The sequence below is a fragment of the Narcine bancroftii genome, chromosome 1 (assembly GCF_036971445.1).
Source record: "Narcine bancroftii isolate sNarBan1 chromosome 1, sNarBan1.hap1, whole genome shotgun sequence".
Classification (NCBI taxonomy): domain Eukaryota; kingdom Metazoa; phylum Chordata; class Chondrichthyes; order Torpediniformes; family Narcinidae; genus Narcine; species Narcine bancroftii.
In genome coordinates this window covers 4,952,310-4,965,315 of record NC_091469.1, presented here as the reverse complement: position 1 = coordinate 4,965,315, position 13,006 = coordinate 4,952,310, and the positions used below count along the sequence as shown (strand labels likewise).

Here is a 13,006-nt window from a genome sequence, read left to right as displayed (position 1 = left end):
TTCCTTTCTCCTGCCTCCTTCCCTTTTTAAATAGTGGAGTAACCTTTGCAATTTTCCAGTCCTCCACAATCATTATAGTAACTTATTTCAGAACCCAAGGTGTATTCTGTCTGGTCTGGAAGACTTATCTACCCTTAGTCCATTGAGCTTCCCAAGCACCTTCTCTCTGTTGACTGTGACTGCACTCACCTCTTCCCTGACTCCCTTGAAATTCAGGTATACTAATATCTTCCACAGTGAAGACTAATGCAAAATACTCATTCAATTCCTCCCTCATCTTCTTGTCTCCCATTACAATTTATGCAGCATTATTTTCTATCACTCCTGTATCTACTCTTGATATACTTCATAAAACCTTTTAGTATCCTTTTTGATATCATTTCCTAGCTTTTTCTTTTTAAAATATTTATTTTAACATATAAGCTTACATACAGTTTTTTAGAAAAGAAAGCACATAAATCATTTGTATACACGTAAGCACACAAGGAAAAAAAAAAGATAAAACTAAGTTGAGAATTCCTTAATAAACACAAGAATCATTTGAATTGATCTATTTAACCATGTTAAACCTGTTTGCTGAGTTAGGCCAAATAAAAAATGAAAAGGAAAATAAAAGACTAAGAACTACATCTAATCTACCTCCCTCCTTCCCTCTAATCAAGGTTACTTTATATAATAAATAAAAAAAATCTGGATCCAATGGTAATACCCAGACATTGGATAGTGAATCTCTGGAGCACACGATAATTTTTAATTCTTCCAAATATAATAACATTCTAAGAATGGGCCCCACAACTTTATAAATTGAAACTTTGTCTTTATTATATCCAATTTTCTCCAAACTTAAATAGGATGTTACATCATATAACCACTGTGTATGAGTAGGGAATGAATCATCTTTCCATTTCAGTAAGAATGCTCATCTGGTTATCAACGTGGTAAAAGCTAACTTTTCCTCATGACCCAGATAAACCTAACAGAGCAATTAACGTTCAAGGTTCTAAATTAATTTTAAGAATAGTTGATAAAGTTTGGAAAATGTCTTAGCTTATGTTCAAAGTTCATATTTTCCTTCCTTGAGATCCCACGTTGCTCCAATATTTATTTTCTCCCACTTATAAAGAAAGGACAAACTCCTGTACCATTTCACAATCTCAGGATGTCCTAAAAATTGCTAAAGTATGATCATCCTTGTATTATAGGTAATGAGGCAGATAATTTGCACCAATCAAGATCCCTGAAAGAGAAATGGGATCATAGATTTTGTATTTTTGTAGAACTTGCTCCATCTCTGCCTCAGCTCATCTGCGGATGAAATCCTCATTCATGCTTTTGTTACTTCTAGATTTGATTATTCCAATAATCCTGGCCAGTTTCTACTTCATAAACTTCATATCCAGAACCACACAATTCTTCCGTTTACAAAAGGGATACTCCTGGAAAATGCTTCAGTAAGCAAAAATTCAATCAGAAAGGTTAGGCAAAATGCACTATTGGTACAGTATATTCCTGTGGGCAAAGAGTGGCATGATATTTGTTATAGCAAAAAAAAAAAACCCAAAGGGTTCATGGCAATGTAACGAAAATCCATAATTAAGCATTTGTAATTCAAGGAATTACCACATTCTGACTTGTTTCAAGTTCCATTCATCATTCAGCTCTATACCCACTGACCTACATTGACTCCTGGACAAGCAATGTATTGATTTAGTATTTTTATTGTTGTTTCCAAGTCTTTCTATATAACCTTTCCCAGGTCCACAACACTCTTGAGATTATTTTCCACATTGCTAATTGCAATCACTATTAACAGCTGTGCTTGCAGCTGGCTGTGCCAAGAACTCACCAGGAACTCAGAAATTATGTCCCCAAAATCGCCACATCTTTATCTGCTCAGCTGTTGTTTATCTGGCTATTTGATTATCTGGCTAGGTATCTACTATGATGGTTATCTCAAGATGACATTCCAGTTAGGTGGAGCACTGGTTCACACCTCAGATTTCCTGATGTTCACTTGGTTACAATCAAATCACAGAATCATACATCATAGATGATAATCTTTTGGCCTTTTTGAAAAAGCAATCAGTTAACCACACTCTTCAACAAAGTGGATGTTGGTTAGACTAATCCAGTTAATTTTCCCATCCCAGTGGATCAAAGTACTGGCTCCTGCTCCTGATCTGACCCACAAGCCATCTAAATTAGTTAAGTTTTGTTCATGGATAACTTGTTACATTGTATTGCTTAGAGTATAAAAATCAAATTCACCAAACAACTTTGGAGAAACCACCATCCCTTTAAACTTTATTTTATTAGTTATATATAACATCAGAGTGCATTTCATTCAGGGCTTCAGATCTCATTGCTGAAACATTCCAAGTGTTGTCCTCTGAATACTCGTGTGTGTGTGTGTGATATATATATATATATATATATATATATATATAAAAATACACACACACACAAAAACACAAGAGGCTGAGAGAATCAACATCCTTTAAATACTGCATTGCCTAATACTTTGTCTAATGAGATTCATACTTGTTCTTTAGATATGAATGTAAAGGTGTGGATATATTCAACCAAATTAGTCAGAGAAATTTCATTATTCTGTTAACAGTAACCACTTCCTACTTACAAGTTAACATTTAAAATCCATTGAAACTAGCCAAGGAAATTTAGTGGGGACTGAGGATAGAGGAGAATGGCAGGATGCTTCTTTTCTCTAATGACTCATTTACATCAAAACATAACCATAAGATTATACAGTGAATTATTTTACAAGCAGCATCAGATATACTGCAGGGTAGGGGTTTTTTTGGGGGAGGGGGTAACCGAGAACTACCTTGAATTAAGGCAGTAGCCTGTGAGGCATATAGAATTTTTTTTTTTAAAAAGCCACTCATTGCTTTTAAGTGACACCAAATTCTTATCCAATCAAAAGGCACAGTTTCAGATTTTTAAGCATTCTGTCGTCCCTTCTCCCTCCCTTTACAATCCTTTAGTGATACCAATACCTGAATGGCTTGAGCTGTCACACCTGAGGTGCAAATCGATGATTGCGCTAGATGAAGAGAAGATGCAGAGGGGCAAACTCTAGTGACTAACTGAACCACTTGATGTCTATTTGCATTTATTAAAACTAATACTTCACTCTGTAGTAGATCTTAAAAAAAATTGTACTAAAGAAAATAAAAGTTTTTGGTGGAAGTTCTTCAAGTTGCAGCTGGTCAGAAAATCCCAGATTCCCTCCAAATATGGTGCCTGTTTTCTTTGGTTCATGACCCCACCGCATTGATGGCGAGCAAGCTGCCAAATTTGAAGTGCTGGATGACTGGGAATTTCTCGAGGCACTGAAAAAGAAATATATGTTAGAGGACAGAAGGAAAATGCTCTCACTTTATTGAATATGCTACAAGAGGTAGCTGTCTATTCTCCATCCCGACCACCTTTATAGAATAGTTTTTTCAACTCCTGCTCCCCTCATTCCCTCCATCCCATCATCAGTGGCTTTTAAACCTCCAGCCGACCAGGTCCGATATCAGAAATTACTTAATTAAGAGACATAATTAACAGGAATCAAAACTCTCCATCAAAGCTTTCGGTCACCTCTCTAATTATCCAATTATGGTCTGTGAATTACCCTTAGACAATTTGTACTTTAAAACTGCTAAAGAAATACAACTTTTTTGCTTTTGTTCCATTGATTATTTAGCATCTCTGCATCACCTTTCTTTAAGTAGAATACCTCAGATATTGGAAACTTAAGTAAACGCAGAATGCTGGAAATATTTTAGAAGTCAAGCTGCAGCTGTGGAGAGAGAAATTGTTATTATTTTAGGCCAATGACTTTTCATCACTTCTTCGTCTTCAACTTCAGTAGTCCCTTCAGGTCTGCGTAAAGGTTGTTGTTTCCGGGAGGAGTCACGTGATGGAGAAGTAGCCGGTAGGAGAATACTAGCCCTCTCCAGAAAAGGAAAAAAAGTGAAGAAAAAACAAAGCCCCCGACACACAAATCACAACAAATAAAAAATAAAAATGTGGAGAAAATGGCACCTCAGAAAGAAAAGCCAAAAATAACGGGAAGAAAAGAAGAAAGACGCCGGAATAGAAAGGTGAAGGCTTTACCTGTATGAAGAAGCAGGGACCGGCGTGGAAAGAGGAGCCCACTACCTGAGGTCAGTGGAGAGCCCGCAGGGTCACAACCCATCGAACGCAGGACTGCAAAGATGGCTCACGGAGCCAAACAGAGGTGCGCAACCGCACATGACAAAGACAACACTGATGAGGGGGGGAACCAGCTGTGGAGTGAAACTCCACAGCACGAACAGCTGAGTGAGACCTGACAGCAGGGCTCCCAGCTGGAAGATACAGAAAATAATGGGAACGAGAGGGGTGAGAATGAAAAAAGGAAACTAGAGACACATCAGATAACCAACCCAGAAGAGGACCAACATCAAGACACCATGGAAACAAAAAGTATGCAACAAACTGAGACAAGAGCTCAACAAGAAAGTCAGAAGAAACACAGATACAAGGAAAAGAAATAGAAAACACAAATCCAAGAGCAAACACAGAAGAAGAACACCAAGCTCTGCACAGAGGAATAGGAAGTAAAATGAATGGACAGTACATAGATAAAAAAAATTTTCAAGAACATATGAAAGCATTAAGAGAATGACTGACACTAGAATTTAGTGAAATAAAAAGAAAAATGAAAAGTACAGAAGTGAGTAGAATAGAGCTGGTCATAACAGATGTAGGGAAAAGATTAGAAAATGTGGAAGAACGTATAATGGCAGTAGAAATGGAAGTGAATGACTTAAAAAGAAAATTGGAAGAAAGTGATAAAAAAGTTAAAGAAACACAGGAGTTATTAGCTCAGAAGATGGATATAATGGAAAACTATAGTAGGAGAAACAATATAAAGATAGTGGGCATTAAGGAAGATGAAGGCAGCAAAGATATGACAGAATTTATAAAAGAATGGATCCCAAAGGTCCTGGGAATGCCAGAAATGCAGGAAGGAATGAAAATAGAAAGGGCACACAGAACATTAGCCCTGAAACCATAGTCAGAACATAAACCAAGATCGTTTTAGTAAAATTCTTGAGATATACGACGAGAAAATATATTGGAGAAGGCAATGAATAAATTTAGAGAAGACCAAAAAAAAACACTGGAATACAAAGGTCAAAATTTTTTTTTCTACCCAGACACAAGTTTTGAGCTCCTGAAGAAGAGGAAGGAGTTTAACGCAGCAAAATCGATCCTATGGAAGAAAGGCTATAAATTTATGTTAAGATATCCAGCGATGCTTAAAATAGTTATCCCGGGGCAGCAAAACAGACTGTTCTCAGATCCGGAGAAAGCACAAGAATTTGCAGAACGCCTGCAAGACAGAAAGAGAGATGAAGAGATGTAACAAGAACAAAGAATGACGACAAACTACATTTAAAGAAAAAAAAAATGTATAAGTAAGAACTAAAGGAGGGAAAGGGAAGAAAGGAAGGGGGGAAAAAAAAGAGGGTGAGCTCTGTTATATGTGAAGATAAAAGTCTTTTCTGGAGGGGGTTGGGTGGGAGAGAATAACAGTCACTGCAAAATCAGTTGATGCTTGTGAGCAGGTTCGCAATCCAAATGGAGAGGGGAGCTGTGGTTGGCCGACAAGGGACAACTCAGAGGGGGGGGGACATTTGGGGTTAAGGGAGTTTTAGATGTGGGAATAGTGGAAATATTTTATGTTTTAGAAGTGTTGTCTTACAGTGTGTTCAAAAAAAGAAAACAGAAATGGATAAGGAGGAAAGGTGGTGAAGAGGAAGCGGAAAGGAAAGGTAAACAAAGTATGAAATGGCCATGTTGAACTATATGACTATAAATGTTAATGGAATACATAACCAAATCAAAAGGAAGAGCCTGTTAAATTTACTGAAGAAAGAAAAAATTGATATAGCATTCGTACAAGAAACACAGCTAACTGAAGTGGAACACAAGAAATTAAGGAGAGAGTGGGTAGGGCACGTAACGGCAGCATCATATAACTCAAAAGCCAGGAGTAGCTATAATTAATCAATAAAAATGTACCAATCAAAATAGAGGAGGAAATAATATATGCAGCAGGGAGGTATGTAATGATGAAATGTCAGATATATTCGGAATTTTGGATTTTGCTCAATGTATATGCACCTAGTTAAGAGGATCAAAAGTCTATGCAAGATATCTTTTTGAAGATTGTAGGTACGCAGGGGAATATACTGATAGGAGGGGACTTTAACCTTAATTTGGACTCAAAGATGGATAAAACTGGACAAAAGACTAGCAGAAAGAACAAAGCAGCCAAATTTATGGTTAAATCGATGCAAGAAATGCAAGGAATACTCATATTATTCGAGTAGACATAAAACATACTCAAGGATTGACCTGTTCCTGTTGTCAGCTCACATCCAAGGGAGAGTAAGGAAAACGGAATATAAAGTTAGATTGTTATCGGATCACTCACCCCTGTTATTAGCAATAGAGCTGGAGGGCATCCCACCAAGAAGGTATAGATGGAGATTAAACTCCATGCTACTTAAAAGACAGGATTTTAGAGAATTCATTGAGTGACAAATTAAAATGTACTTTGAAATAAATACAGAATCAGTGAAAGATACATTTATATTATGGGACGCAATGAAAGCTTTCATCAGAGGGCATATAAGTTATGTAACTAAGATGAAGAAGGACTGCAAATCGGTAAATAGAACAGCTGGAAAGGGAAATATTAAGTACAGAAAAAGAACTAGCAACAAGGGAAGATACAACAAAAAGAAGAGAATTGGCGGACAAAAAAATAAAATATGAAACATTACAAGCGTACAAGATGGAGAAGAACATAATGAAGACAAAGCAGAAGTATTATGAGCTAGGAGAAAAAAAAACACACAAAATACTAGATTGGCAGCTTAAAACAGAACAAACTAAAAGAACGGTATTGGCATCAAGGAAAAAGGACAAACAAATTACATATAACCCAACAGAGATCAATAAAAAAACTTCAAGGAATTCTACGAGCAATTATATCGAACTGAGAATGAAGGGAAAGACGACAAAATAGATGAGTTTCTAGCTAAAATTAAACTACCGAAATTACAAGAGGAACAAAACAAATTGATAAAATAATTTGAAATAGAGGAAATACAGAATATATTAAAAAAACTACCGAATAACAAAACGCCGGGAGAGGACGGACTCCCAATAGAATTCTATAAAACATTTAAAGAGTTATTAATTCCTCCTCTCCTGGAAGTAACGAACCAGACTGAAGAAACACAAAACATGCCAGATTCATGTAAAACAGCAATAATTACAGTAATACCAAAGACGAGGAAAGATCCACTAACACCAGCATCGTATAGACCAATATCTCTACTTAACTCAGATTATAAGATAATAGCTAAACTATTAGCAAACAGATTGGCCAACTGTGTACCAAAAATAGTAAAACTAGATCAAACTGGATTTATTAAGAAAAGACAAACAACGGACAATATCTGTAAATTCATTAACTTAATCCATGCAGTGCAAGGAAATAAGACGCCAATAGTGGGGGTTGCTTTAGACGAACTACTCTTCTACACAGAGTAGAATGGAATTATTTATTCAAAGGACTACAGAGGTTCAACCTACCAGAGAAATATATTAATTGGATTAAAGCATTATATAAGGGACATTGGCAAAGGTGACAGTAAATGGATACATATCAAACCAATTTAAATTAAGCAGGTCAACTAGGCAGGGATGTCCACTATCTCCCTCACTGTTCGCGTTAGCTATAGAACCCTTGGCAGAACTGATAAGAACAGAAAATAAAATAAAAGGGATAAAAATAAAAGAGAAGGAATATAAAATCAGTCTATTTGCAGATGACGTCATAGTATGCTTAACAGAACCAGAAATATCAATAAAAGAATTACATAAGAAATTGAAGGAATATGGAGAAGTATTGGGGTACAAGATCAACGCAAATAAAAGTGAAACGATGCCAATGAATAATGTGGATTTCACAAAGTTTAAGAAAGAATATCGCCATTTAAATGGCAAACATAAGCAATCCAATACCTAGGTATCGACTAGATAATAATCTAGGCCATCTATACAAATTAAATTATCAGCCATTAATGAAGAAATTACAAGATGTCTTAGAACATTGGAAAGATTTACCACCAACACTGATAGGAAGGGTAAATTGCATTAAAATGAATATCTTCCCAAGGATACAATACCTATTTCAATCGTTACCAATCCCCTTAACAGAGAAATTCTTCAAATGAGCTAAAGAAAATTATAAGGAAATTCTTATGAAAAGGGGGGAAACCGAGGATAGCACTAGATAAATTAACAAAATGTTACAAACAAGGGGGCTTACAGCTACCAAGCTTTAAGAATTATTATAGAGCAGCACAATCAAGATTTTTATCAAAAAAGGGAAAAACCAGACTGGACCAGATTAGAGCTAGATAAAAAAAAGGGGAGAAGGTACCAGAACATATACTATAGAAGTGGGATGAAAGGCTGGTGCAACATAGGAGTTCACTAGTTCTCTATCATCTGCTCAACATTTGGAAGAAGATTCACGTAGAAAAGAAAAAAAACAAATTACCAACTACCAAAATTGTTATTGACGCAAAATCAACTAATCCCTTTCGCAATAGATAACCTTTCCTTTAGAGAATGGGAGAGAAAAGGGATCAAAAGAATAGAAAATTGTTTTTTGGGAAATAATTCTATTATCTTTTGAACAAATGAAGTACAAATATGGTATAACTCATGGTACAATGTTTGCATACCACCAAATTGGGAAACAGGCTGAGGTTACCAGAAGGAAGCAGCTTTGAATATGTGATTTACAGACACAATACACAAGAGAAACTTGTCCGTGAACTACTCTTTGCAGATGATGCCGCTTTAGTTGCCCATTCAGAGCCAGCTCTTCAGCGCTTGACGTCCTGCTTTGCGGAAACTGCCAAAATGTTTGGCCTGGAAGTCAGCCTGAAGAAAACTGAGGTCCTCCATCAGCCAGCTCCCCACCATGACTACCAGCCCCCCCACATCTCCATCGGGCACACAAAACTCAAAACGGTCAACCAGTTTACCTATCTCGGCTGCACCATTTCATCAGATGCAAGGATCGACAATGAGATAGACAACAGACTCGCCAAGGCAAATAGCGCCTTTGGAAGACTACACAAAAGAGTCTGGAAAAACAACCAACTGAAAAACCTCACAAAGATAAGCGTATACAGAGCCGTTGTCATACCCACACTCCTGTTCGGCTCCGAATCATGGGTCCTCTACCGGCACCACCTACGGCTCCTAGAACGCTTCCACCAGCGTTGTCTCCGCTCCATCCTCAACATCCATTGGAGCGCTCACACCCCTAACGTCGAGGTACTCGAGATGGCAGAGGTCGACAGGATCGAGTCCACGCTGCTGAAGATCCAGCTGCGCTGGATGGGTCACGTCTCCAGAATGGAGGACCATCGCCTTCCCAAGATCGTATTATATGGCGAGCTCTCCACTGGCCACCGTGACAGAGGTGCACCAAAGAAAAGGTACAAGGACTGCCTAAAGAAATCTCTTGGTGCCTGCCACATTGACCACCGCCAGTGGGCTGATAACGCCTCAAACCGTGCATCTTGGCGCCTCACAGTTTGGCGGGCAGCAGCCTCCTTTGAAGAAGACCGCAGAGCCCACCTCACTGACAAAAGGCAAAGGAGGAAAAACCCAACACCCAACCCCAACCAACCAATTTTCCCTTGCAACCGCTGCAATCGTGTCTGCCTGTCCCGCATCGGACTGGTCAGCCACAAACGAGCCTGCAGCTGACGTGGACTTTTTACCCCCTCCATAAATCTTCGTCCGCGAAGCCAAGCCAAAGAAAGATAATTAAAAGATTTATAACAAACATGTACATCAAACTGCAAGAGAAAGAGAACGATGAATTAAGCTGTAAACCCAAACAAAAGTGGGAACAAGATCTAAACAAAGATAAAAAATGAAAAATGGGAAAAGCTATGCTCCGGAACTGTGAGAAATACAATAAACACGAGGTTACACATGATACAATATAATTGGTTACACAGGCCCAAAAGTTAAATAAATGGGACCCAACAGTATCAGATAGATGTTTTCGCTGTAAGAAGGAAACGGGAACAACAGTACATGCAATTTGGGCATGCGAGAAAGTGGAAAAGTTTTGGGAAGATCTAAATCAGGTATTAAATAAAAATCACAAAAAGCAACATACCAAAAATCCAGAGATCTTTCTTCTAAGTAATATAAGAAGTAAAGAACTAGGCCTCGATTTGGATGAAGCACAAAAAAGATTTATTATGATAGCCTTAGCTGTAGCAAAAAAATGTATAATGTCAACCTGGAAATCAGAAGAGAGCCTGAGAGTACAGCAATGGTACATAGAAATGAATAAATGTATTCCATTGGAAAAAAATAACATATAATTTAAGAAATAACATCACAGTATTTGAACAAATTTGGGAACCGTACATGGAACACAACAGAGAGGGCCTACCGCGGACCTCCACCCCCTACAATGACAGAATGAGAAGACGACAAAATGAACTGACCCAGTGTGTAAAAGTAGATGACACAATTTTCTTGTTTATTTTCATTGTGTGATGACATTGTTTAATGTATTGTCTATGTTGAACGTTTAGTATGTGGGGAGGAGGGAGGGAAGGGAGGGGGGAAAAGGGGAGAAAACGACATTCAAGAGGGAAATGTTTGTGTGTATTTTGGTTAATATGGTTCATAGTGTGAAAAATAAAAAATTTAAAAAAAGGTTGTTTCCTATGCCATCATCAGGCTGGAGGTTTTATAAACATGATGAATGATCCATTGAATATAGATACTACTTGCCAGGACAAGGAAAACCCAGAGTCAAAAAGGGGTAGGAGCAAAAATGTGAGAAGTGGAAATTGCCTGGTCTAACAGTACTGTGAACAAAGGTAGAGAGGAAATCAGAGTTGAGGCAAAAGGAAGACACCTAAACACGAGTGTGAAAGGTGGCAATTTCAGAACAGATGCAGCAGAATCTAAGTAACTGGGTGAATATGAATGACGGTTCTCGCAGGACGTAGAGTGGGAAGAAACATAAATAAGGTAACAATGGGGCCATGGACTTTGAATAAATACTGGTTACTAAGCTACCCCCAAAAATGAAGATCAAGAAGAAATAATAGATGAAACTACTGAAGTAAACTGTGGTTGAAGTAAAAACAGAATGCTGGAGAAACTCAACAGGTCAAATAATGTCTTTTATATCTTTGGCTTGGCTTCGCGGACGAAGATTTATGGAGGGGTAAATGTCCACGTCAGCTGCAGGCTCGTTTGTGGCTGAGAAGTCCGATGCGGGACAGGCAGACACGGTTGCAGCAGTTGCAGGGGAAAATTTGTTGGTTGGGGTTGGGTGTTGGGTTTTTCCTCCTTTGTCTTTTGTCAGTGAGGTGTGCTCTGCGGTCTTCTTCAAAGGAAGGTTGCTGCCCACCGAACTGTGAGGCGCCAAGATGCACGGTTTGAGGCGATATCAGCCCACTGGCGGTGGTCAATGTGGCAGGCACCAAGAGATTTCTTTAGGCAGTCCTTGTACCTCTTCTTTGGTGTACCTCTGACACGATGGCCAGTGGAGAGCTCGCCATATAACACGATCTTGGGAAGGCGATGGTCCTCCATTCTGGAGACGTGACCTACCCAGCGCAGTTGGATTCGATGCTGTCGGCCTCTGCCATCTCGAGTACTTCGATGTTAGGGATGAAGTCGCTCCAATGAATGTTGAGGATGGAGCGGAGACAACGCTGGTGGAAGCGTTCTAGGAGCCGTAGGTGATGCCGATAGAGGACCCATGATTCGGAGCCGAACAGGAGTGTGGGTATGACAACGGCTCTGTATACGCTTATCTTTGTGAGGTTTTTCAGTTGGTTGTTTTTCCAGACTCTTTTGTGTAGTCTTCCAAAGGCGCTATTTGCCTTGGCGAGTCTGTTGTCTATCTCGTTGTCGATCCTTGCATCTGATGAAATGGTGCAGCCGAGATAGGTAAACTGGTTGACCGTTTTGAGTTTCGTGTGCCCGATGGAGATGTGGGGGGGCTGGTAGTCATGGTGGGGAGCTGGCTGATGGAGGACCTCAGTTTTCTTCGGGCTGACTTCCAGGCCAAACATTTTGGCAGTTTCCACAAAACAGGACGTCAAGCGCTGAAGAGCTGGCTCTGAATGGGCAACTAAAGCGGCATCGTCTGCAAAGAGTAGTTCACGGACAAGTTTCTCTTGTGTCTTGGTGTGAGCTTGCAGGCGCCTCAGATTGAAGAGACTGCCATCCGTGCGGTACTGGATGTAAGCAGCGTCTTCATTGTTGAGGTCTTTCATGGCTTGGTTCAGCATCATGCCGAAGAAGATTTGGGGGGCATCTGAGGCGCTCTAGTATTTGCCAAAGCCCTTTCCTGCTCACGATGTCGAAGGCTTTGGTGAGGTCAACAAAGGTGATGTCGAGTCCTTTGTTTTGTTCTCTGCACTTTTCTTGGAGCTGTCTGAGGGCAAAGACCATGTCAGTAGTTCCTCTGTTTGCGCGAAAGCCTCACTGTGATTCTGGGAGAACATTCTCGGCGACACTAGGTATTATTCTATTTAGGAGAATCCTAGCGAAGATTTTGCCTGCAATGGAGAGCAGTGTGATTCCCCGGTAGTTTGAGCAGTCTGATTTCTCGCCTTTGTTTTTGTACAGGGTGATGATGATGGCATCACGAAGGTCCTGAGGCAGTTTTCCTTGGTCCCAGCAAAGCTTGAAAAACTCATGCAGTTTGGGATGCAGAGAGCCCTTCTTCAAGGTCTGAAAAATGTTGGCAGATGTCCAAACCTAAAAAAGGTAAGGCGTGGGGGGAGGCATGGAGGAGAAGCATAATCCCAAAGGCAGGGGGTAATAGGTGTAGAAGGGAGGGAGGGCACAGCAGTAAGAG

General features: G+C 39.4%; 1 protein-coding gene across 2 annotated transcripts in view; it reads right to left on the bottom strand.

The window, feature by feature from the left end:
* Window positions 1–2,276: 2,276 nt before the first annotated feature.
* Window positions 2,277–13,006, bottom strand: part of ptpa (protein phosphatase 2 phosphatase activator) — a 67,329-nt gene continuing 56,599 nt past the window's right edge. For both annotated transcript variants that reach the window (XM_069919550.1, XM_069919566.1), the window contains one exon: window positions 2,277–3,353. In XM_069919550.1, coding sequence (XP_069775651.1) covers window positions 3,279–3,353 — 75 coding nt within the window. In that variant the 3' untranslated portion in view covers window positions 2,277–3,278. The remainder of the gene's footprint in view (window positions 3,354–13,006) is intronic.